The sequence below is a fragment of the Streptopelia decaocto genome (assembly GCF_964273445.1).
Source record: "Streptopelia decaocto genome assembly, chromosome: 10".
Taxonomy (NCBI): domain Eukaryota; kingdom Metazoa; phylum Chordata; class Aves; order Columbiformes; family Columbidae; genus Streptopelia; species Streptopelia decaocto.
Window position 1 is genome coordinate 21,141,150 of NC_138665.1, and position 25,538 is coordinate 21,166,687.

At 55.6% G+C, this 25,538-nt stretch overlaps 1 protein-coding gene across 1 annotated transcript; it reads left to right on the top strand.

Annotated features, from left to right (window-relative positions):
* Positions 1 to 5,080: 5,080 nt before the first annotated feature.
* Positions 5,081 to 24,442, top strand: VSIG4 (V-set and immunoglobulin domain containing 4). Its single transcript, XM_082062202.1, has 14 exons — positions 5,081 to 6,138; positions 7,162 to 7,518; positions 8,097 to 8,372; positions 9,323 to 9,391; positions 9,847 to 9,960; positions 10,412 to 10,433; positions 11,500 to 11,718; positions 16,451 to 16,560; positions 19,151 to 19,507; positions 20,131 to 20,406; positions 20,628 to 20,723; positions 21,673 to 21,822; positions 22,539 to 22,560; positions 22,948 to 24,442. The coding sequence occupies exons 1-14, from the start codon at positions 6,078 to 6,080 to the stop codon at positions 23,156 to 23,158; spliced, it is 2,340 nt and encodes a 779-aa protein (XP_081918328.1). The 5' UTR covers positions 5,081 to 6,077; the 3' UTR covers positions 23,159 to 24,442.
* Positions 24,443 to 25,538: the final 1,096 nt, after the last annotated feature.

Genomic DNA, 25,538 nt, shown 5'->3' on the forward strand with positions numbered 1-25,538 from the left:
GAGTGTTCCTTTTTAACATGCCGACACGCATCCATCGCCACGGGTCGTAGGTGTTGCGGTAGGAAGCGCTCGCCACCCTGCATACGCTGATTTCTCATGCACATTGCATGGCAGTTCTGGGGTAACTGCACCTCGCTCACAGGTCGTGTGTGCTCAGAGATCGTGAGTAGAATGATCCAGGTCCGGCAGAGTCCAGCAGCTGCCCTGAAGAGCAGGGGGAAGGAGTCGCGGGTGACGCGTGCTGACACAGGACATACCTTCAGATGTCTCTTCGTTTGCGGCAGCTCCTTGTTCCCCTGCCCCCCTGGAACACTGGGCTTCTTCCTGCGTTTCCTGCTTGTGGCATCTCACAGCTAAATCACCTACATGCGTTTGGGTCCTTCGACAGTGAATTACAAAACCCAGTGCCTGCTTCATCACAACGTGTTTCCCCAGCGCTCTTCCCCGCGGTTTCCTCGGTCCCGGCCGTGCCCGCGCCGGCTCCTGCTCCCCAGCGGCCGCGGCCCGGAGCCGCCCGGAGCCGCCCGGAGCCGCCCGGAGCCGCCCGGAGCCGCCTGCCGCGCGGGCGCTCGCTGGGGCTGCAGGGCCTGGGGGCGGGGCGGCCGCCCTGCAGGATCGCGGGGTGTTTCCTACCAGCACAATTACTTGACATTTTTTTCAATTTTAGGAACTCAAGCTACCGATGGGCTTTGTTCTCTCCGAAGTTTCTGAACTAGTACATTTTGAGATCTTTTATATTCAAGAATCCAAGTTAATCTGATATTCTAAAGCCTACTAGATAATGCACGTTATCTATGCTGGCCTTGCTTAATTGGATTTGTGCTTTGTTGTCCCATCCTTTGAGCTGCGGAGGATCCTCGCTGCGTGTGCAGTGCCCTCACGGGGTCATTTTATTCCCGTGTTTCTGTCCTTTACCTCGTGACCCTTCACGTTTGTATTGTTTGAATTGCCTTTTGCCACCTGTGTCTTATTCCAGCCTCCTCTTGGCTTTCTGTCACTTACTTCTTGAGACGAAGGGCTGAAGGGTCTCAAGTTCTCGTGAGCTAAAGGGAGAGGGGAAGTGAGTGAACCGCGTGTGTCGGGTCTGCTGCTCTTTCATTTCATCCCAAAGGCTTCGGTTTTGCCAAGAGCGAAGCAGTAAAAGCGCGTGTTGTCTGTGCTGTGCTGGCAGCTGGGACAGGGCGGGCTGCGGTCCTGCCGGCGTCACTGCCGTGTTCTTCCATGGTGTCCTCTGGTCTCAGTGCATCTCCCCGTCAGACACTTGATCTGATTGTGTGATAGGTTTTAAATACACTTTATCTCTTAAGAAGCCAAGGCTTAAGAAAACTGCAAATAAAACTTGTGCATCTATGTCTGATTTATGTACAGGTCTAGGAAAAGAGTTTATTTGTGCAAGTTTCTGAGAAAGATTGCAATGGAAAGGGCAAGGCTGAACAGCAAGAAAAACGCACATGCTGAAGTAATTAAACTCAAGAATTGCAAAACCATTGCTGTGTTTTCTGTACGTTCTTTTTGCGGGTATTCCTGTGTGTGCCAACACTTCCTGACCTGTTTGCCGCCTTGGTCGAGGGGAGCGTTGGTGCTGCCGGGGCTCTCGCTGTGCGGCTGCCGCTGGCTCCCAAACACCCGGAACGCTGTTTGCCTGCGCCTGCTCGGAGCTGGCAGCCTTCCCTTTTGGAGACAATATTTCAGCTGGAGTGGGACACCCAGGTACTTCTTTCGCCATCACTCAGCCCAAGCCCTGTGCAAGTGTCCCTGTCCCTGCCCGTGGGGCCGGCTGGGCCTTGTCCCACTGTCCTCCCAAACAGCCATTTCTCAGCGGGCTCTGCCAGGTGAAGTGCGCAGGGCTGTGTTCTTTATGGGCTCCCTAAGAGAGGCCTTCGGCTCTGCAAGGTATTGCTTAAAGGACCGTTTGCAGGAGATGGAAGCAGGGCGGAGCACAGACGCCCTCCACGCGGAGCTCTGAGCTGGGCTGGCGCCCTGCAGAGCGTGGGCGCTTTGCCTAGAAGTCAGGATTGAGTGTATGAAAACGTGCTGATCCGCTCCAAGGTCAGGACGAGGACACAGCAGCGGTGCCAGCGCTGGGAGCCACAGACAGAGCCCCTTAGCATCAGCTGGGTACGTCTGCCTGCAGCCAAGGGACACCTGCGGCCATGGACACCTGCGGCCAGGAGACACCTGTGGCCAGGGGACACCTGCGGCCATGGACACCTGCGGCCATGGACACCTGCGGCCATGGACACCTGTGGCCAGGGGACACCTGCGGCCATGGACACCTGCGGCCAGGGGACACACCTGCGGCCATGGACACCTGCGGCCAGGAGACACCTGCGGCCATGGACACCTGCGGCCATGGACACCTGCGGCCAGGAGACACCTGCGGCCATGGACACCTGCGGCCATGGACACCTGCGGCCATGGGACACCTGCGGCCAGGGGACACCTGCGGCCATGGACACCTGCGGCCAGGAGACACCTGTGGCCAGGGGACACCTGCGGCCATGGACACCTGCGGCCAGGGGACACCTGCAGCCAAGGGACACCTGCGGCCATGGACACCTGCGGCCATGGACACCTGCGGCCAGGGGACACCTGCGGCCATGGACACCTGCGGCCAGGGGACACCTGCGGCCATGGACACCTGCAGCCAAGGGACACCTGCGGCCATGGACACCTGCGGCCATGGACACCTGCGGCCAGGGGACACCTGCGGCCAAGGGACACCTGCGGCCATGGACACCTGCGGCCAGGGGACACCTGCGGCCAGGGGACACCTGCGGCCATGGACACCTGCGGCCCGGCGTGGCCGGAGGCCGAGCAGCACAGGGGACAGGTGGCTGCGGATCGCTGACCCCTGGGGTACAACATCCCACTGGTTGGGACCCCAACACCGCTGCACCTCAGTGCACAACAGGTTTGTGTCACCAGGACCACGGTTGCTTCACCACCATGCAAGTTTCCGTTCCAGCACATGGCAGCTGCTTTTACTTCTCAGATGTAGTGTCCGGTGTCTGGGGAAGGAAAGGTTCCCCTGCTTGACTTCCCTGTGCTGAGATTTTACAGAACACTCCCAGGCACGGTAAGCACCGTGCAAGAAAGTGCAAAGTGCCCCCCACATGCTGCTTTCCCAGTTACTTTTCATGCTGTTTCAGACGAGCCCTCCCCGCAGACCATGGCAGCCTGGCCGCCCACCTTTCATCTTGTGTCGCTCTGTGTTTGCTAGCTCAGAGCTTTCCAGAATGCGAGAACAGCTGTTTTGAGCCGTGTCTCCTGGGCCGCTCGGTGCCGCCTCATCCGGTCCTCAGTGTGTTACTGGCTCCTAAACTGGATTCCATGTTGAAAAGCAGTGCCCGTGCTATCACAGCTCCCCAAAGCAGAGGCAGGAAATTGCTGCCCAGGGTCATCACAGCATCCAGGTGTCTGTACCTGCATCAGATAAAGGGCAAGAGATTTCTCCTGCCACTGCTGCCCCAACCAGAAAGGTAAATGTCAATATCAATATATACATAAATATATAGACACATACACACTCATTTTTTCAGGCAGTTTGAGTTTTAGCTTCCTGGCTGGTACGTACCCTGCTAGGGGCAGGTTCCCTCATGATTTAGTCCGATGGGCGCAGCTCCTGCCCCGCTCCCGGCCAGCGTGCCCGGGAGAGCTGCGCTGCTTCCGAGTCACAGCTCCTGCCCTGCCCGCGGCCACCGCGCCCGGGAGAGCTGCGCTGCTTCCGACTCGCAGCTCCTGCCCCGCTCCCGGCCAGCGCGCCCGGGAGAGCTGCGCTGCTTCCGACTCGCAGCTCCTGCCCCGCTCCCGGCCAGCGCGCCCGGGAGAGCTGCGCTGCTTCCGACTCACAGCTCCTGCCCTGCCCGCGGCCAGCGCGCCCGGGAGAGCTGCGCTGGGAGAGCTGCGCTGCTTCCGACTCGCAGCTCCTGCCCTGCCCGCGGCCAGCGCGCCCGGGAGAGCTGCGCTGGGAGAGCTGCGCTGCTTCCGACTCACAGCTCCTGCCCTGCCCGCGGCCAGCGCGCCCGGGAGAGCTGCGCTGGGAGAGCTGCGCTGCTTTCGGCTCGCAGCGCTCCCTCCTGCCTCCCCCTCTCCTGAGTCCAGCAGCCCGGGAGCGCCGCGGCCGCCCCAGCGGGTGCTGCTGCTCACCCCCCGCCACTCCCGGCTCCCAAAGTCTCCGGAATCTTTGCTGAACCTTTTTTAATCAGCTTTCTCAAGCGGGATATTTCCAGAAGCATTTAGACCTGAAGATGGTCAGGTATCCTCTTTAATTGCAGGTATAACTGCAAATATGGTAGATGGTAAGAAATTAGTTGAACAGATGATTGTCTAGGCTGAGACTGATGAACAACCACAAGGACATAGATATTTTCTAACCAAATAAAGTCATGAAAACAGTGCGTAGTAAAATCACCAGCCTCGGGGAAACACAGCAGAGTGTTGTAACCTGAAAATGACTAAATTCAAACTCGTACCAACAACACTCTCCTAATTAGATCAATGTTAATAAGTAGTAAATTACAAAATCACACTTCTCTATGTGTATACGCTTCTAAGCACCATTGTTTTGCAGAATGAACTATCAATGACTCTAAAACAAGAACATATGTAAAAGCAAACAACATAATGCAAGCAAAGACCTCGCCATACAAGGAACAAGGTCCTATCAGAGCTCGCAGGGCTGTACACACAAATCTCCTGATTTTCGTGTTAAATTGCAGACCAACCCAGCGAAGCTGCTGCTGAGGACGATGCAGGTGGAGCTGCCCTTGAGCCATACACAAGACCATAAGAAACGTTTCTTCCTCACGTTGCCACCGCTCCGGACTCAGGTACGTGGGTGGCTCTGCCCTCCGGCACCGTCTCGCTCTCGTTAACGGAGGGTTTGCTGGAGAACGCGGTCTGGATGTCGTTGACTGTGTTTAATTACTCTGGTTACTTGCATTTGAGGACTGGATGTTGCGTTTGGATGTAACAGCAGCGAAGGGCTCGTACTAATTTAGCTGAATGCAATGACAGAGGTTTGTCATTAGGGTGTAAGGAAAATGAAGAGCTGCAGAGGATGGAAAAAGATGTAAAATCTCTTGAAGATGTAGCAGATGCTTCTCCTGGATGGGCCTAGTGCTGAATTACTAAATAACACAGATTAACAAATATTACCTTTAATTAATAATAACATGTGTCACAATTAAGAAGTCATCATTTCATAGTCTCAAAGTTATTCCACTTTGGTTAAGTTCTTTTATGTTCTCCCTAGGCATATAATAGTTCACCTGCTTCCAAAATAGTCTGCAAGGCAACACAGGTGGCCCTCATCCATGAGTTTTAATTGAATGCAATTAATCAATTAAACCAAGCAGCTAAATTCCCAGATGAGAAAGAAGGGTCAGCCTGATATGGAGTGGGATGGTTGAGCCAGGTGCCTGCAGCTCTCAGAAATTATTTGCTTTCAGATTTGTACACCTAAATTCTCCACTTCTTCAATGGAATACAATGATATAAAAGAGAATACTTCCGTTGGAAGGAGCCTACAGTAGTCATCTGTCTCACGCTGGTAACATTGAGAGGCGGGATGTTTTGTAAGTCGGAATTTAGAACGTGGTGAGGTCCACAGAAAGGCTGGTGGGAAGATGACCAGTAAGGACCTTGGTTGTTTAGCTCCTAGAGAGCACTCAGACCTGCTTGTACGCGACACGCGTGTCAAACCGTTCAGGAAGCAATGCCGGGAGCACAGACACGAGAAACGGGCGTTCAGGCATTTTAAAAAGCGGTTCCTGTTTTTTTTAAGTTGAATTAAAAAACAGCAGAGGAAAAGGGCGCAGTCAGCAGGCAACGTGAAATGGAGTGGCGCTTATTCGGCTCTCCCTTTCACCCTCCCCGAGGCCGCTGCTCGGCTGGCACCGCTGACGGGCAGCGCCGGGACAGCACTGCTTTCTGCAGGAAAGAGGAAGGAAGAGCCACCAGCAGCTGCCGCGGGTTCCTGAGAACAACGAGAGCGAGGAAAGGGCGGTGTTCCCCACTCACCGCCGGCCGGAGAAGGGTCCGCGCTCGGGACGGGGCAGTGGCCGCTCGGGAGGATGGGCCCGGGGCCGCTGGTGAGAGCGGCCGCGCTGCTGAGCCCCCTGCTCCTGTGCAGCGGTGAGTGCGGGAGCGGCCGCGGGCCCCGCGCCGCCCGTGCGGCTGGGGCTGGCGTGGCAGCAGAGGGACAGCAAAGGGACAACGTCTGTGTGCGGCTGGTCGGGGTCCAGGCGCTTCCAACACAGTGGCGTGTGGAGGCAATGGGAACGCTGCCCGCGGGCTTTGAGTGTGCAGAGCCCCCGCTTGTCGGGGTGGTCGTTTGGCAGAGCCCCCGCTTGTCGGGGTGGTCGTTTGGCAGAGCCCCCGCTTGTCGGGGTGGGTGGTTGTTTGGTGACCCCCGCTTGTCGGGGTGGTTGTTTGGTGACCCCTGCTTGTCGGGGTGGGTGGTCGTTTGGCAGAGCACAATGAGCAGCCCACAGCAACGGGTCTGGTTGGTCCTGAGTTTCCAGGAAAGGGGACATTTGGAAACCAAGGGAGAAGGGCATAGTGTCTGTGCGCAGGTTCAGCCCCAAGAGTGACAATAAGCACTGGGATAAAGTCAACAGACCTAATTTTTATAGAAAAATTTAACGAGTTTTACACTTCTTTGATCCCTTGCTCAAGTTGCTTAAACTTAGTCTGACAAAGCACCGTGTTTCAGAAGCACAAATGGGCAGCAGAGGAGAAGTCGGTGAGACCTGTGGTTTGCCGATGACACGCGGCACTTCCCAGGGAAGCTGGTGGGCGAGGGGGGCGGCGGGACAGGAGCCGTGCGGGCGGCGGGACAGGAGCCGTGCGGGCGGCGGGAGCCGAGCTGCCCGCGGGTCTGGGCCACGGCCGGTCCTGATCCCGAGCTCTGCCGGGCGCTCTCGTGCTTGCCTGCGCGCGCCAGGCAGAGCTGGGAGCCCAACCGTCCCGTGTCCGTGTCTGCAAGTCTCCTCGGGTCGCGCTGCCTTTTCCCAGCCCGCCCCCAGCGCCTGCACCGGCTGCGGCGCTGCACCTCGGGGCTTCCCTTGCCGATGCTCTCCCCGCCACTTCGGCACCAGGAGCTGCCTTCTCTGCAACTGCTTTTTAAAACATGTCCTTTCTCCATTCTTCCTGCAGCTTTTCTGGACCTGAGAGGCCCAAGTGAGATCGAAGGTGTTTGGAAGGGATCTGTCACCTTGCCATGTGTCTATGTGCCTGTGCAAGACTTTGTGCAGCAAACACTCACGTGGACCGTGGTACATGACCAGAGCTTGGGCACCGTGTTTCGGAGGGATGGCTCTGGCGACCACGTTCTCCTGTCCAAGTACAGGGACAGGGTCAGTGTCCCGAAGGACGCCCCAGGGAACGTGTCCCTTCACATCCTGGACCTGGAGATGGGTGACAGGGGAACCTACACTTGCCAGGTCACCTGGACAGCCGGCAACAACAGCCTGACGGTGAAAGAGATCACCATGAAAGTGGAGGTGGTTAGAGGTCAGCAGAAAGGAGGCTGTGCAGGAGTGGGCGGTTGGCTCAGGAGGGATTTAGGGGGGGAACAGACCAGGCAGGGACCCGCTGCCGCGATGTGGGAGCGTTTTGCTGAGCGATGTCGGGCTCCGGGGAGGAGCAGCGAACAGGTCGGGGGGGAATTCTGCCCGAGATGCTGCGCCCCGGGGGCTGGGGCAGGATCAGCAGCCTCTCTCTTACCAGTCTGTCCCTGTTCCACCTGTGTTTGGCAGCTCAGTGTTCCCAGGGCACGTACACCAGAGGGAAGTCCCTGGGATGCTGCGTTGCTTTGCTTTGGCCAGACTTCATCAGCACAGGTCCAGCCTCCCTTTGCCCGGGCAGTGGCGATTTACAGAGCGAGAGGTGGCACCAGCCCTGCCTTTGTGCAGCAGGGGTGGTGGTGGCATAGCTGGTGGGGCAGGGTGAACTGAGCTCAGTGTGTGCAGGAGAGCGGTGCCTCTTCCTCCTGGGGAAGCAGAGCCAGAGCGTGAACTGCCGTGGAGCGGGGACCTTCCCCACCCCAACCAGGCCCAGCGTCACCGTCACCCATCTGCTCTGTGTTCCAGTTGCGGTGACCAAGCCCGTCATTGTGGCCGGCGAGCGGGGGCTGACGGTGCCGGCGGGAGCCAGGACCAGCCTGAGCTGCGTGGCCAGCGGGTCCCCCCCCATCAGCTACCGCTGGTTCAGGAGCAGCCCGGGGGGCGAAACGCGGCTGCTGGGCCGGCAGGCCGAGCTGGCATGGGACAGCGCGCAGCCCTCCGACAGCGGGACGTACCACTGCGAGGCGCAGGGCAGCGCTGGCGCTGCGCGGCGGAGCGACGCCGTCCAGCTGACGGTCACAGGTGAGGCCCCGGGGGCACAGCCGGGGCAACACATCTGGAGTCGCTCCCTGCTGGAACAGAACGGTGTTCCTGCTTCCTTCCCTGGAAGGGGAAAACACGAGAAGCCTCGGGCTTCTGCACTCCGGAGCACTCACCTCCAGCTCTGCCTTTCTGTCATCTGATTTCCTGTGCTCATTTCCCTCCTGCTCTTCAGAAGAATTGCTCTGTATTGATGCAAAAGAGACTTTGTATTTAAAACGCATATTTATTCCTCTTCAGCTTTTTTAAAATTCTTGCTGGCTGCGTAATGCTGCCTGTTGGGTCGAGCAAGTCTATACGAGGAATCAGGACTTAACTCAGTCTGAGGAACACACAGGTGATGATTCAGTAGCTGAAAAAATCAAACTGGATTTTGTTCCTCCTGATCGGCTGCACGTGCCAGGAAAAGACACGGCACCTTGTACAGGCTGTTCTGATGTGTCCGGGCTCTGCAGGGTCCTGCTTCGTTTGGGTTCCCAGTGCCACGCGGCTGTGGGCGCCGCTGTCGCTGACCAGACGGGGCGGGAAGGTGTTGACAGTTGTTGGTTATTCTTACAGAAGAAAACCAAACGGAGCTGGTGTTCACAGGTACCTCCGTGATCTCTTGGACTCCACGGGTCTCTACTGATATTACAGGTGTGTGTATAGGCATACATATATATATGTGTGTATACATATATATATATACACACACCAACGTGTATCTATACTATATAGAATATCTATCTATTATGCATATATAGCACTGCATATACTCTCCTTATACTATACTGTAAGTATAGTACTTATTTCTAGAGTTTTCCTATTTTCACTGCCTTGTAAAGGCGATGGAGACATTCCCTTTTGATCCCACAGCTGTAATCCCAGATCTCTGGGAGCTAAAACGAGCACTGGAGATACAGCCTGAACCTTTCACTCCTGCCTGTTCCCAGATCTGCCTGCAGCAGCAGTGACTCCTGACAGTGGTGTGGGACATCCAGGGAAGAATTACACAACTCAGAGTAAGTGGAGAGCGAAACAAAGCTAAGAACGAAACCAGGGACCCAACCTGGCCACTCTGTACTCATTCATTACCTCCAGCCTCAAAACCAGTGGCTGCAGGTCGTGTCAATGGCTGCTCCCAAGGGTCCCCGGTGACTCTTTGAAAGACTCTGGGTGTTTTCGTGGGGAAAGGAGCAGCAGCGCGGCCAGGCGGCTGCCGTGTCCCGGGCTGGTCAGCCCGTGCGCCCGGGCGCTGCCCTGAGCGGCGCTGCCGTGTCCCGGGCCGGTCAGCCCGGGCGCTGCCCTGAGCGGTGCTGCCGTGTCCCGGCCGGTCAGCCCGGGCGCTGCCCTGAGCGGCGCTGCCGTGTCCTGGGCCGGTCAGCCCGTGCGCCCGAGCGCTGCCCTGAGCGGCGCTGCCGTGTCCCGGGCCGGTCAGCCCGGGCGCTGCCCTGAGCGGCGCTGCCGTGTCCCGCAGGTGTCCCGAGCGCCCGCCTGCCCCTGCACCTCGTCATTCTGATCGCCGTGGGCTGCGGTGCTGTGGTTTTCCTCCTCATCTTCCTTATCATCTGCATTCGGAAGCCCAAAGATGGTGAGTAGAATGTTCTGGAAAACTGGAATGTGTTGTGCATGCCCAGCTTGGTTTCACCTTTATAATAATTACTATCAAATACTCCTTTTTCCTCTTTATCTAATTTTTATAAAGAAATCCAGTATAACGTCTTTCTAAATTGTCCATTGCTGAACTTCTAATAAATAGGAAAACGGCAGGAACTGGAAACTTCCAGTTTCTAAACTTAACTTTACCTTTGACCTTGGGCTGGTTATTTTGACCCGGTTGTGCTACAGCTGGGTATGGGTTGTTCTCATTTTCTGGGGCCGAATCCTGGAAACAGGAGCCGTCACCCACCTAACATGATCTCCAACGTTCCCAGTTTCATTCTGTCTTCAGCAGTCTCTTTCTAATATCAAGGAGACATAGTAGAAATTACTTTTTAAATAATATTAATGCAAATTATTGACACACAATTCTTCCTTTCCAGCTCAAGTCTACGAAGTAAAATAGTGAGTATCACCCTTTTCTCACATAGTGCTGAGTCTTTGGGGACTGTATCTGAGCAGGGAAAAAAGAAAAGCGGCTACTTAGCAGTGCACGTTAAAAGCCTCTTAAGCAGTATGGATGAAGAGGTTAAGATCAGCTCAGTATCGTGTCGTACTGATGATCTGTGGGCTTTCCACACCAACACAGCATGCAGAAAGAAAGATCTTTCCCTCTTCAATATGAGAGCCCAGTGACACCTGTTGAAGATCATTGCCAAGGATAAATTCCCAGTATTTATTCAAATGCAAAGAACAGGAATTCCCCTTCTAGAGAGAGAAAGCTCCCAATGCACAGATTATACTCTGATTTATCCCTGAAGTATCCCTGGCTGGACTCGCCTCTTCTAATCCTGGCTGTGGCGGGAAGTTACCGCCGTTTCTGAACTGGGGTCTCAGCGCCCTGATCCCCGTGTAACCCACGCCAGCCGCACCGACAGCCTGATGATGCAGCCAAAGCCCGCAGGAGAACGAGCCTGCAGACCGCGGCGCTGCCGGCCAGCGCGGGCAGAGCGGGACGCGCCGCGGCGCTCGCCAGGCGCCCTGCGCCCCGCGGCTCCCAGGCAGCTCGGGCGCAGCTGAGCCCCAGCGAACGGTGCAGCCTCGTTTCCCCTCAGGGGATTTACCTTCCTTTTGAAGATACTGTGTAAGCTGCACTCTGTTCACCTTTTACTGTACCTCCACCACTTTAATACGTACCTGTATGTACATACATATTTATTCATCTTGCAAAAAGCAGTTGTCTGGTTGTGCCACTCCAAGAAATGGTGCTAATCCTTGTGTTGCTTACGAAGCTTTTGCTGCCTCTGGAGCTGCCCCTGGACTGGAGGCAGCGCTGCTGTGATGTCCAAGGTTCTCCTGCCACCTGCAAGCAAAGCACAATGTTCTCTCCATCTGGATACTGTCATAGCCCTATGGCCCAGGTTTACATGGGTTTAAATCGAATCACAATCTTGCTCGATTTCTTGATGGCTGGAAGATGCTTTGTCTACTGTAGTTGCAACTTTTCTTTCATATTGCATTTTGATTTCAGCCATAACTCGAGAGCAGCAGCTTCTTCAGTGCAGGAATGTACAGGTCACTATGAGGAACCCATCTGCTTCACTGAAAACAACTATGTGATGGAACATATGGAAAACAAAAGGTCTGAAGAAATAAATGCAAAACACAATGAAGATGACTGTGTTGGAAAGACCCAGGAATCTGAATATGAAGAAGGGGACAATGTTGGAGAACCAGCAGTGCTGTACAGGTAGCAGTCCTGAAAGGTACATCCAGGCAAAACCCCTCCTGCTACTCACCTTTGCCTCTGAAAAACTGGCTGGACAAGCAGTTTTTGCTCCTCCGCAGTTTGTGGAGCCTGAACAGCCTCTGCAGTGACAATGCGAACAATGTCACAATGCAGGGGCTCCAGCTCCAGCCCGCTGTGTGGATGACCTGATCTTGCTTTTCTTGGTTCCCTTTCTCCAGCCCGTAGCAGAAAGCCCTTGGAAAGCTCAAGTGTGAGGATCCTGGGCCAAGAGCCCTGTGCTGAACCTGCTGCTGCCCTGCACCAGAGGGACCTGTGCTCCCAGCCGTGCTGGGGGAGCAGAACCTGCACCCAGAGGTGCCCAGCAGCCCAGCACCTTGGCCCAGGAACCGGCGTTTCTCCTCCGACCGCCTCACGGGCTGCAGAGGTGGTAGAAATGTCCTCTCAAAGCCTTAAAGAAACACCAAGAGACACTGAACGTGCTGATAAATCCAAGGACCTTACCCCACCAGGAGCAGCAGGAAGACAAGAGATGTCCATGTGTCCATCGTGCTGTACCCAACACGTTCTGTCAGCACCCCAGTGAAATACAGACACAACTTGTACAGTTCCGGAGCTGGACGGCTGGGCAATTCTGACACTGCAGCAAGGCACATTCTTTCTGAGTTTTCCTCCTCTGTGGTCTCTTTTAACACATGTTTAATGTTTGATAGAAATCAGATACTTTTCCGTGTTTGTGGATAGAATAGTTTACACACACCTGAATTATTTTTGCATGGCCAGCTCCTCTTTAAAACGCCAGCCGGCACTCACAACTACAGCTCCTCACTAGATACTCGGGGAGGACTTTCCCCACAGCTCAGAGGGCCCAAGACGTAAGTAGTGAGCTGAAGAGCTTAGTTATTCATAGTTTCTACTACCCTGAGTAAATCTGTAACACGGACACTGCAGAGTTACAGCAGAATCTTTTCATAACGAGGGCGGGGGAATACCGCGTCCCATTAGAGCCACGTGGACAGATGTAAAACAAAACAGACGATGTGCGGTGGGGGATATTGGTGACACAGGATTAGTGGACCCTGGATTTGCTGCTCACACTTGAGAAAATCATTAAACTTAAGCCTGCAAAGTTAGTAGATGTTGTTGCACTTCTCTTTTGTCTGTGAAGGGGGGTGTGTGGTGTGCGTGCCCGGGGCTGCGGTCCCGGGAGCGCGGTGGCTCGGAGCCGCGGCCGCGCTGCGGCTGTGCTGGGGGCGCTCCGGCCGTGCTGCAGCGCGGCGCGGGGGCCAGGGCGGGCTGCTGCTCCAGTCTGGCGTTCAGAGCCAATGAAACGAGATGTTTAGATGTGGAGAAAGACGAGTTGTACTGCGAGGGGTGTGAGAAGCCAGCGGAGCCCGGCAGCCTTCCTCCCCAGCAGGGAAAACATTGCACTAGTATTGCGAAGCACACGATTATTACTGAAAGTGTTTTCTAGATAACAGTGGAAAAGTCATGACTGGAGACTGTGTTAATGTGATGACAAATTGACAGTGTTGAAATGTTCTGGGAAACTGTCATGTTTTCTTAATCTTCTAATTCTTGATGAGGTTGCAGTTTTTGGAGCCCTGCAGTAATGTCCTTGTTCTTTCAAATGAGGTTTTTGAAAGAGTGTGTTCGGTAGGGAGCGGGTGGGAAGGGAATGTTGCTGTTTCTGGAAAGAAGCCCACTGGTCTGAGCTCCATCCCAGAAACAAACTCATTGCCATGGGACTATGGGGCAGTTCTGTACCGGCTGGACAGCCATGGCCAGGAGCTGGTGATGGTAAATAACACCATTTTCAGGCCAGCAGCAAAAGGCAGGTTTGTGACATAGGGAAGAAATCCATGAATGAGAGTGTCTGTGTGTTTTGTCCGTTTGCACTGTCGGACAGCTGGACAATGCAAAAGGGGCTGGATCCTGATCGGGTCTGGGTGTCTCTGGGATAGAAGCATCTCATCTTGTGCCGCGCGTGGTGGAGGGCACAAGCAGTGCCGTGCCTGGAAGACAAGCCGAGGTTAAGGCAGGTCTTGCTAGACCAGCACTCGTGTTTGCCAAAGCCAGAGCTCAACAGCCTTCACGGAGCCGCCGCAGGAGGAACTGGGAAGCTCCCGGACAGAGCGCTGTGACAGCAGAGGCTGCCCGGGGCGCCAGCGCGGGCTGAGCGGGACAGCTGCAGGTAAACGGAAATCTGCATTGCTCGAACAGCTGAATCAGTGAACCGACCCGTGGCACCAAGGAGGACGGGAATATTCAGATGGTATTGTGTATCCGAGGCCCTTTCTCAGTGCCAGGAAGGATTTATAAGGATCTGGCCAAATGGGTAACCCGGAGCTGATGAGCTGATGTCGTTCACCTGGGAATTCCTGGGAAGGGAAATGAATTTTTGGAAAGATCACTTGTATATCACTTTTCCGTCCCATGGGCCTTGAAGGGCGTGTTCATTCGCGCTCAGTCTCTGTTTCTTTAGGTGGATCAAAGGTGATGTTTTTGTGACTGTCTGTACAATTGTCTGGTGTATATGAGAGAATCGTGGTGTACATGACTGTAGTGGCTCATACAATGAGCTTCTCTGGGACACCCAAAAAACACTTAGATCTGAAAGCTGGCTATGGATGGACCAAATAAGAATGTCTCAGGTCTTGCAGTAAAAAACACCTTTTTGTTCCTGAGTGCAGGTGGTTCAAAAATAACACCTTGAGAACTTTCTTCTTCAGTTGCCCTTACTGTGCCCCTCTAATTAGGCTGAGATGTAGCAGCAGAAACTGCAGAACAAAGATATGTCGTGGTGACGCTGCTGGAGCTGTGACGCCGAGGAGACGCCGCCAGGCAGCGCGGCGCCCGACCCGCCGGCCCCGGACCGGGAGAGCGACGGGCCGGCCCGAGCAGGGGCGCGGAGACACCTGCACTTTGTACAGTAAACCAGGTAAGGAGCTGTAACGTCTGAGACGTTAAAGGCTTTTTCTTCATGTGTTCAGATGCAAAACCATGAGGGCTCCCTCTGGTAAGAAAGAAATGGTCTGATCACGACTGAGGGATGAGAAAACCAGCAGCTGCATCTCTGTCCCAGGGAGAGAAAGATGCCATATACATCACGTTTGAGGAACTACAGTTCTTTGTTCTTGTTTTAGCTAAATATTCAACTTCTATCCTGTATAATTACAGCTTCAGGAAGTCTTGCATGTCTGGTTCAGGAAATAGTTACATCAGCAGTTTTAGATTGGGTTTTCAGCTTGTTCCAGGGCATGTTCCCCAAAATCCAGCTGTTTTTAAAAGTCTTTTGCATAGGAGGTAGTTTGTGGGAGCAAGGTTCTATTGCCAGTCATGGGCCAGGGTGGGCAATGAGTTGGGTTTAAATGATCTCTGGAAATGGATTTGTATTCACTCCTTCAGTGACACCGACTGGATTTTAAGGAGTGTTTTGTTGTTTGTTTGCCTGTTCTAGGCAAGACTCAAACACAGCTACCGGCTTCCTGGTGGCAGGGTGGGCAGATGGGGTACAGGCAGTGCGAACTGGTCCATACTGGTCCATACTTCAGCAAAGAAGTCAAGAAGAAAAGGCAGCAGAAGTCAGGTTTCCAGCGCGCCAGCAAGGATGTGCTCTGCAGGAACCAGTGGTGCTGCTGTCCCCGTCCTCCTGGGCAGGGTGACACCAGGAGGCGGCTCCTGGCCTCAAACCTCGTGTGAAGCTGTAGCCCCAGGTCTTGCCACCCCACGCTCGAGCTCCTCCTCCGTGCTCCCACAGGCAGGTTGTGCCGCAGCAGTAAGCGGAGCTCAGCTGGACCGCGCTCAGCCCGCCAGCCCCGTGCGGCCACGCAGCTCAACTGCAGCACGGGCAGCTTCGGGGCAGCTGGTAGACAACAGAGCTTTTGCAGGGACATTCCTATCGTAGTAAAGAGCAGGATATTGGGTTTTTTAAATACCTCTTCTCTGTGCATTTTCTGTTAAAACAGAAAAAAATAGTAAAAGTGACAGCCTAAGGTTTCTGTTCTAAAAAGCTGGGGCTTTGGCAAAGCAAGTGGGGCTGGCTGTCATCCCGGCCCAGGTCACAGCCTGACCTGCTCAGCGGTGACGGCGTTACCCATGGGGACCCCGGGCAGCAGAAGGCGGTACGTGTGCCTGGTGGAGGAGCCGGGTGCCGTCAGCAGGAGGGGACGCTGCGGAAACGGACGGAGCGCCGGGGCCGCTCGGTGCCTCGTTCCCGCGCGCTGTGACGCGGGCCGGCGCGCTCGCACCGGGGCCCTCCACCGCGAGACGCCCGGGTTTGAGCGCCACGGTGCAACACAGGGAGATGCTCAGCACTGAGCCAATACCACCACCCATGTCAGAGGGAACTGAACGCACATTTCACAAGCATCTTCAAGTTCGCTTTCCCTTGCTACCAAGTGCTTGACCGTGTAGTCATCATAAAGCTCTTCCACTGGGAAACAAATGCAAATGTAGAAGGAAAGAAAGAAAAAGAAAAAAAACAAAACCCACACAATTATGAAGAATTTAAAAAACAGCAGTACTTGGAAAAGTCAAGAGAGTGGTAAGATGGGAACAGGGAGACGGAACTGGAGCGATGTGAATGGAACTGGAGAGATCCTTCTAGTCTGTCCATCCTTTACCCTTCACCTAAGTCAGCAGCGAAACGGACTCGTGATGTTTCAAAAAGAGGATCCTAGATGACAAAGGACAAAATAAAGGGAAGTGTTCTTCACTTGCCTTCTGGTCCCAGGAGTGTGGGTCTCTCACAAAGTGCAGGGCAAGGACAGACCTGCGGTTCTGGGAGCATGGGAGCAGCTGTGTGCACAGCGGTGTTGGTGACGGCTTTCGTCAGCTGCCACGGTGAGTAAACGCTTCCACGCCAAGAACAGAATTCAGACTGCTAAGAGGGTAGGGAAAGTCTTTTTAATTAGTGCCTTAATTTTTAAAAATTATCAAGTGTAGCAAGTCTTTAGTTTCTTTCACAAATAACAGAGCCTGAGAATTCACAGGAGTCTCCTTGGGTATCAGATAGAACAAGGTGCTTTTAGGAGTTGAGCAAATGGGGCAGAATCAGGCAAAAGGGCAGCTCCATGGCCCCAAAGCAAGAACAAAGCAGGGTTGCTCAGGACCCTTGGAGGGGCCCTGCTCCGGTGTGCTGGCTTCCAGAGCAGGCTTCGTGGAGCTGGAGTAGGCTTTGCTCTAGAATTCAATAACGCGCCACCGCTGTTCTGCCGGCGCAGCCCGGGCAGCGCTGCAGCTGTGAGTCGAGGCGCGGGCACGCGGGACTTCCCTGCCCTCCCCTCATCTCCTGACCCCAAGCACACGGGGAGAGGCGACACCGGAGCCTTTGCTTTGATCATAGGGCCGCGAGGCGAACGCGCCGCTCCCGGGGCACACACACTGACCTGGCAGGAAGGTTTTGGGAAGCAGGAGAAAGTCTCTCTAACGAGTTGTACGCAGAATGCTCCTGGCATTTAGAAAAACAGGTTGAAGTATGTTCCCCGTTTCATCACTAAAAAAACAGCTTGGGGTTTCTGGGGTCTGTCTCTCAAGTGACTTAGTGAGAGTTGATGCAGCTGAATGTGACCAGCGCCCTTCTGGGGAGGAGGAGGATGGGGAGCGGGATAAGTGAGCCAAGCCCAGCAAAATGCAGGTAATTCTCTACTTAAAGAGGCACTCCCCAGAGGAGCTGTGGTGTTGGTGGGCAGAGAACTGGAGAGACTGGGAGAATGAGCCAGGCACAACACAACCCAGCCCCTGTACCCCCGTGCCCACCTGAGTGCTTGGCGGCTGCTTGTCTGGGTGAAGCAGGTACGACCCAAAACATCTGGGTCAGATCTGAAGTTCTCTAAGGTAGAAAGATTGGGTTTGGTTCCAGGTCCGGTACTTCAGTGCAGACCCCTAAAGGCCCCTGCCTGCCTGGTGCTCCCGTACCACCAGGACAGCTGGGAGGGAAGATGCTCAACCATTTTTCAAAATGGGCCAGAATATGAGGGTTCAGGGGTTTTTTCCATTTTCATGCATTTTACATAATACAAATCCCTCTGATCAGTCTTCTAATCTCTCAAAATCCCTTCGGGCTTTTGCCCGGTCCAGCTCATGTTTCCCTCCAGTGGGAGCATTCACTGTGTTTGGAAGGCTGCATCCCAGTTTAAGAAGTGTCACTGGGAGGAAATCCTTCTTTTCAAAATGCCATCTCGGGGATTTTTATTGTGCTGAGTTTCTCCCATTCCCTCTGATCAGCTCTGCTTCGGAGCCACCCCTGCTAACGCTGAGATCGGTCGCAGACAGAGCGCAGGGGAGCCGGCGGGTGCTGGCGGCTGTTTCATGGCACACAGCAATGCAAAACAATACGGGAGAGGTGTTTAAACAAAATGTGTCCAGATGAATACACTGGATAGCAAACATACTTGAACTTGAGTGCACCAAATGCCTTGAAGGTATTTCTGAGCAGTTTCCTAAATAGCTTCCACCCTTCTTAGTTTTCCTTGGTGGGAGTTTGTGAAAACAGGAAGAAGATAAATGGAAAACCTTTTAAGACAGATAGACCAAGGAGTTGCATTTGACTGGGATGGGAGGTTTGAAGCTGTGCCTGCCCTCTCAAAGTCACTGGGTAAAGCCAAAACAAAGCTCCCTGTCAGAAAGAAGCGTCCGCTTTGCTCAGCGCTGCGGTCCCTGTGCTGTCCCCATGGCCACAGCTCCACCGACCCGACCAGCGCCTCCCGTCAGCCCCGGGCCCTCTCGCACAGGGAGACGGCTCCGCGTGCACAGCGCTGCTGGGTCCAGGGAGCACCATGGAGGTCACACAAAAGATGGTGATGCTAACAAATGTAAATGTGCGGCCTAACAAGCATGTTTAATTGCAGTGAAGCAGTAAGCTTGCTTTGTTTGTCCTTCCTCCCATGCAGAAGGTAGAAGTCAACGTTGCAAGTGGTGTTGCCAGGGCATCCCGCGTCAGTGGGGAGAGCAGCTGCTGCTCGACCTATCGTGTCCCCGTGTGAGCAGCAGCCGAGCAGCATCAGTCGGGTGCCAAAGCTGGGTTAGAGGCAGGGATAGGAGATGCTCCTGAAGGTCTTGTGCAGACTCTGGCTGTGACCAGTCTGTCACCAGGAGATGCTCCTGAAGGGCTTGTGCAGACTCTGGCTGTGACCAGTCTGTCACCAGGAGATGCTCCTGAAGGTCTTGTGCAGACTGTGTGTGTGACCACTCTGTCACCAGGAGCAGGGTTTGCGCCTCCCTGTGCCGAGAAGGAATTGAGAACTGGCAAGCGTCCAGAGACAAATAATAACAACAGCCATGAGGTCAAAGCAACCAGTTCCCTCTGCTCAGCAAGGTCAGGACAGGCTCTGGTTTGTCTGGCTGCGGTCTAGAGCACATCGGAGACACACTGGCTCCTGCTGCCTGGACAGCCTGGTTCTTATTTCCTCCCTTTAACTGCCGTTCCCTGCAGCCCTCCTGGATCTGTCTGGTGTCCACCAGATCAATGGCACGTGGATGGGATCTACCACTATACCGTGTACCTACATGCCCTTGGAAGGTTTCACACAGCAAACGCTGAGCTGGAGCATGGAGCGAGACTACAGCACCTCCACCATCCTTCGGAGGGACGATTCTGGTGACCACATCTTGTTGTCCCGGTTCCGAGACCGTGTCAGCGTCCCAAAGCACAGCCCAGGAAACGTCTCACTCCTAATTGAGAACCTTGAAATCCCCGACAGTGGACACTACACCTGCCAAGTCATCTGGAGGTCTAAAAATAACAGCTTGATAACAAAGGAGGTGACCACTACGGTTAAAGTTGTCAAAGGTAACACCAGCAGCAAAGCCCTGCTCTGGTACAGCCAGTCTAACCCACAGAGCGCGGAGGAGAAGCAGCAGTACCTGGGAACAGCCTTTCACCCCGTACTGTCTGCCCACCCCAGGATGGGTGCTGAGGCTTCTCCTCCCGTGCGGTGTCAGCCCATCTCCATTCATGGGGGGGTAGGATGGACTGGGAGGGATAGTAGTAGACACCTCAGTCTGGATCTGCCAATGGGCCACTTGGATCCATGGTGCTTGACATAACATCCAGATCTGGGTTTGGTTCTGTGCATCTCTAGTTTCTATAGCAAGTGGGTGTTGTACTGGCCACATCTACCATGTCCCCTTCTCAAGCATCCTCAGCGTGTGACAGAAAGAACCATCCTTCTGCAAGGGGCACCCTCAGCAGAGCAGCACTTGTGTGATATGGCAGGAGCAACGGTGGCATAGCTGGTGTAAACTTGGCTTTAGGCACCGGTGAACTGAGCTTAACGTGGGCAGGGGTGACAGGAGAGCGGTGCCTCTTCCTCCTGGGGAAGCAGAGCCAGAGCGTGAACTGCCGTGGAGGGGGGACCTTCCCCACCCCAACCAGGCCCAGCGTCACCGTCACCCATCTGCTCTGTGTTCCAGTTGCGGTGACCAAGCCCGTCATTGTGGCCGGCGAGCGGGGGCTGACGGTGCCGGCGGGAGCCAGGACCAGCCTGAGCTGCGTGGCCAGCGGGTCCCCCCCCATCAGCTACCGCTGGTTCAGGAGCAGCCCGGGGGGCGAAGCGCGGCTGCTGGGCCGGCAGGCCGAGCTGGCGTGGGACAGCGCGCAGCCCTCCGACAGCGGCACGTACCACTGCGAGGCGCAGGGCAGCGCTGGCGCTGCGCGGCGGAGCGACGCCGTCCAGCTGACGGTCACAGGTGAGGCCTGGCACTGGGGGTGGCATCCTCCCTTCTTCACAGTGTGCTTGATCACAGCAGAGGGGCAGGAAAATGTCCCCTGTGTCCCTCTGGGAGCAGGGCTGTGCAGGATGGGAGCCTGTCTCCTGCCCTGGCACATCTTGCTCTTATTTGACTGGCACTGCAGACAGAGAGAGGCAGAAACGACCTGATGACCAGTCTGTCCCCATTTTCTCCGACAGGGCCCCCAGTCCCACAGCAGCCCAGCCCTGGGCCTGGCGGGCACAGCAGAGCCCCGCTCACCCCCCAGGGTGATGTGGCCCAGTCAGTCCCCACAGGTAAGTGACCTGGGCTGCAAAACCCTGGTGCTCTGTCAGTGATGGAGAAGGTGAGTGAGGCAAATCCACCTGACATTCCTTCTGGGCTGCAGATCCTCTTTGCAGATAGAAAGGGTTTGTCCTGTTCCCTGAGCGCAGGGGGGCTGTGGGTACAGGGTCATGGTACATCAGAACGGTCATCCTGATGCTTTGGCAGATCTGCCAGCAGCAATGCTGGTCTCTGGGAGAGATGCCATTTCCAAGGGGCCTCCCATTGTCACAGGTGAGTGGAGTTTTGGGCTGGAAAACACAAGATTTCATAGAATAATAGAACGGTTCAGTTGGAAGGGACCCTTAACAGTCATTTAGTCCAACCTCACTACAATGAGCAGGGACATCCTCAACCACATCAGGTCGCTCAGAGCCCCGTCCAGCCTGGCCTGGGATGTCTCCAGGGATGGTTCATCCACCACCTCTCTGGCCAACCTGGGCCAGGCTCTCACCACCCTCAGGGGCAACAATTTCTTCCTCATGTCGGGTTTGAATCTCCCTCCTTTAGTTTAAACCATCACCCCTTGTCCTGTCACAAGGGGCCCTGCTAAAAAGTCTGTCCCCATCTTTCTTATTGGCCCTTTTTAAGTACGGAAAGGCAGCAATCAGGTTTCCCAGAGCCGGGTGAGGGCAGGCTGGCCAGTGCTGGCTGTAGACTCCACACCAAACGAATCCCTGGCCTGCCCAACACGAGCTTTTCCCCGGGCAGAGCGTGCCGCGGGGCGCCCATTGCCCGCAGTTCACTGCGGTTCTGCCGCAAAGGGACCGAAGCCGCCGCGCCGCCTCCCCAGCCCGCGCGGTTCGGCTGCACCGCGGCTTCCCCGCCTCCCAGCGGTAAAAGCGCCTCCAGGCGCCGCCGGGCGCGGGGGGTCCGCGCGCTCCCCCCGCGCTATCCCAGCGCTGTCCCCTCCGCCCGCAGGTGCCCCCCGGGCCGTGCCGCTCGTGTCCGCGCTGGCGGCCGTGCTGGGTGGAGCCGCCATCGTGGCGCTGGCGGCCGCGCTGCGGCGCCGGCGGCGGGACAAGGCGGGTGAGCGGCGGGACGGGGCGGGTGAGCGGCGGGACGGGGCGGGTGAGCGGCGGGACGGGGCGCGGGAGCGGCGGGACGGGGCGCGGGAGCGGCGGGACGGGGCGCGGGAGCGGCGGGACGGGGCGGGTGAGCGGCGGGACAAGGCGGGTGAGCGGCGGGACGGGGCGGGTGAGCGGCGGGACGGGGCGGGTGAGCGGCGGGACGGGGCGGGTGAGCGGCGGGACGGGGCGGGTGAGCGGCGGGACAAGGCGGGTGAGCGGCGGGACAAGGCGGGTGAGCGGCGGGACGGGGCGGGTGAGCGGCGGGACAAGGCGGGTGAGCGGCGGGACGGGGCGGGTGAGCGGCGGGACGGGGCGGGTGAGCGGCGGGACGGGGCGCGGGAGCGGCGGGACGGGGCGCGGGAGCCGCTGGGGCGGGGGCGGCGAGAAGCCCGGCGGGACGGGCGGTAGATGGCAGCCCTGGTCCGAGGGAACGGGGAGGGCGGGACGGCGCTCGCCACGGCTTCATCCCCGTCCCCCTCACTCCCATCTCTCTCCCATCTCCGTCACCCCATCACCCCCCTCGCCCCCATTATCCCCCCACCATCCCCATTCCCGGCTCCTGCTCCTGGCCCAGCCCCGGTCGGTCCCTGGTAGGGTGGCAGGGTGGGAGGGTTATTCCTTAAAGTGGGAGTACCTGCGTGCAGGTGGGTTTTTTCTATGACACATTAATCAGAAAGTATGTCGATGCACACCTTTGATTCTTTTTTGTTTTCCCAGAACCTCTCTATGAAGTTGCTTTGTGAGTACAATTTTTCTGCCCTACCCTAATCTCAACCTTTAATTGCTTCATGCTACTTTCCTATTCAGAGACATACCTTAGCCATCTGTAGCCTCACACATTGCCATTTTCCCCAGTCATTACCTTTATAAAGGCTAGACTATCTACTGGTAACTCTTTTGAGTATAATATGATAACATCATGAGAGTTTATGGTACCAATGTTAACTGTTTGTTGCTTCTCTTTGTGTATTTCCTCTAATGTGTCTTTCAGAGCCTCATAGGCTCTCACTAGATCAATACACATTTTGCTGTTCCACAGATTACGTGGTAGATCTTGGTTTTGACTAAGATGTAAATCCAATTACTTCTGATTTAATCGTCCTCAATAACGTCTCTCTCGCTTCAGCCGTAGCACTGCGGACGTCACGGGACTGGAGGCTGATGTGGAAGCCCCTGTTAAGTGCCTACACAGGGAGACAAATTCTAAGACTGAAACATCCAATGACACTTTCAACATGAAAGATAGCGTCCATGGCAGCGTGTGCACCAGGAAGGATCCCGAGTATGAGAACCTTGTGAGTGCAATGGAATCAGAATACGAAATAGAAAGAATTTAGTAGAGTTCCAGCTTTTCCACAAGCAGCCGTGCAGGGCTACAGATACTGAAGGGGAAACATTACCAAAGGAAACTCTTCTTCCTGTCTGCCTTCTGCTCTGATAAAGACACTGGTCTCACTGCTTTGCTTTAACCTGGGAACCGCGTCACCTCCTTGGGCCTTGACAAAAGAGGCGGCGCCCCGTGGTGCAGCCGCCTCAGCCAGGCAGATTTGTACTGGGGGGATGATTGCTGAGCAGCCTGAAGGACAAGGCGAGGAACAGAGGATCTGAAAGGGTGGAAACACAAGTGTCTCTACCCCGCAGATCTCAGTGTAGCTGGGTGCGATGCTGCTGGCTGCAGCACCAGCGAGGGCAGCGCTCAAGCGCGTGTTGCTCTGCTGGGACGTGCCAGGCCGAGGAGCTAGGGACTGTGCTCTGGCTTTCACAGCTCAGCAAATACTGGTTTTACCTCCTGCTTGTCCTTTTTTGTTAGAGCGTGGTAAGGGTCAATGGGGGGCAGGGTTGATGGGAATGTCATTTTTGCTACCAGACGAGCTCCTTGCTTAGGGGAAGAGGGAATGGGCCTGTAGGTGATGAGCCCCCGATCTGGCACCCGCTGGTTCCCTCCTGCAAAGGCAGAATCCGTGCTGAAGGAAGTGCTAGTGTTCTATTGTTAGGGTGTGGGGGGCAGAGGCGTAACAAAATAGAGATAAATTTGAAATATTTGGAATAATGATTGACCAAGCGCTCTCCCTGGATGCAACAGTCTGACACTAATGCGCTCTGTGGGACACGAGTCAATCTGCCGTATTGCAGCAGACGTATGAATGCTGACCTGTGTTACGGGGATGCTGTGAGGGCCCATGTTTGTAAAATGCCTTGAAAAGTGCTTGGTTAGCACAGTTTTCTTTCTCAGGGCAAATACAAAAGGCTTCGAAGGACTTTGTTGCATATGAATTCTGACTTCATTGGTATTTCATTATCCAGCACCATAATTTTCCTGTTGCTTGCAGATGTATGCTTTTTCTCAGTCTCCTGATTTAGTTCTGCAGAACAGAGAGGCAATTCCCCACGTCGTTGTCTCAGGCAGGAGGGCTGAACTGTACTGTCTGTAATAGCCAGCCCACCATCTTCATTAACCCTGCACTTTGTGCAGCTCTGATGAGGAGCCCCCAGACTGTGAGCACCCTAACGGGGTGCAGGCTTTGCTGGGGGGTGTGCTCTGTCACTGCTGCTTAGACCCCCCCCAGGGCATTCCTGGGTCTCTGACAAAAATAAAGCAGTTGTTCTTTTTTGCAAAAGCAGCAGGGCTGGTGCTTCGCTGTTCCTGCCCTCAGCTGACGTGTGTTTCCTGCAATAGGCTCGCTCACTCAACAGTCTGGTTCCTCATTGTTAATCACTTGCATCTTACACGTGCTGGTGGTGCCGGGGGTCTGCTGGGGCGCTCTGCCCCCCAGCTGCCGGACACCCCGGGCAGCATCCCTCGGTTCTGCCGGCAGACAGGGCAGGGAGCGGGTGCTGCTGCCTTTAGCAAAGCAAGTTATTAAACCAGACAGTGCAGCTGGGGGAGCATGGAGAAGCAGGTGAGCTCTGCGTCACACACACTCTCCTTGACACCGACCAGGACCCACAGGGCTTTTGTGTCTGCTGCCGTGGATCTTCCCTTCCCAGGTCAGGAGGTTCACTGAGCACCGGGAAGAAGAACCTCACTTTTCCCTCATGCTCTGAATTGCAGAATTCTCTTCAGGACACGAGGTGGTTGTCAGGCAAGATCAGAGAGAAAAGGCTCCTGCCTGTGTTCCAAAGGTTTCATAAGGAGAGCAGTGGGCACATGGGCATGTTGTGCTGCAGTGCCTGGCTGCTGCACTCCCAGGGCGTGGGCAGTGACAGGCAGTGGCGGGCAGCAGTGGGCAGTGACAGGCAGCAGTGGGCAGTGACAGGCAGTGACAGGCAGCAGTGGGCAGTGACAGGCAGCAGCAGGCAGTGACAGGCAGCAGTGTGCAGCAGCAGGCAGTGTCAGGCAGCAGCGGGCAGTGTCAGGCAGCAGCAGGCAGTGGCAGGCAGCAGCAGGCAGTGTCAGGCAGCAGCGGGCAGTGACAGGCAGCAGCGGGCAGTGACAGGCAGCAGTGGGCAGTGACAGGCAGCAGCAGGCAGTGACAGGCAGCAGCAGGCAGTGACAGGCAGCAGTGGGCAGTGACAGGCAGCAGCAGGCAGTGACAGGCAGCAGCAGGCAGTGACAGGCAGCAGTGGGCAGTGACAGGCAGCAGCAGGCAGTGACAGGCAGCAGTGGGCAGTGACAGGCAGCAGTGTGCAGCAGCAGGCAGTGTCAGGCAGCAGCGGGCAGTGTCAGGCAGCAGCGGGCAGTGACAGGCAGCAGTGGGCAGTGACAGGCAGCAGCAG

What these genes read in the sequence shown, in the direction of transcription:
- VSIG4 (XM_082062202.1), top strand. Translation starts at nt 6,078, where the DNA reads ATGGGCCCGGGGCCGCTGGTGAGAGCGGCCGCGCTGCTGAGCCCCCTG. An exon ending in GAAAGTGGAGGTGGTTAGAG is followed by an intron (nt 7,519 to 8,096) that starts GTCAGCAGAAAG and finishes TCTGTGTTCCAG; the next exon opens with TTGCGGTGACCAAGCCCGTC. An exon ending in TACGGTTAAAGTTGTCAAAG is followed by an intron (nt 19,508 to 20,130) that starts GTAACACCAGCA and finishes TCTGTGTTCCAG; the next exon opens with TTGCGGTGACCAAGCCCGTC.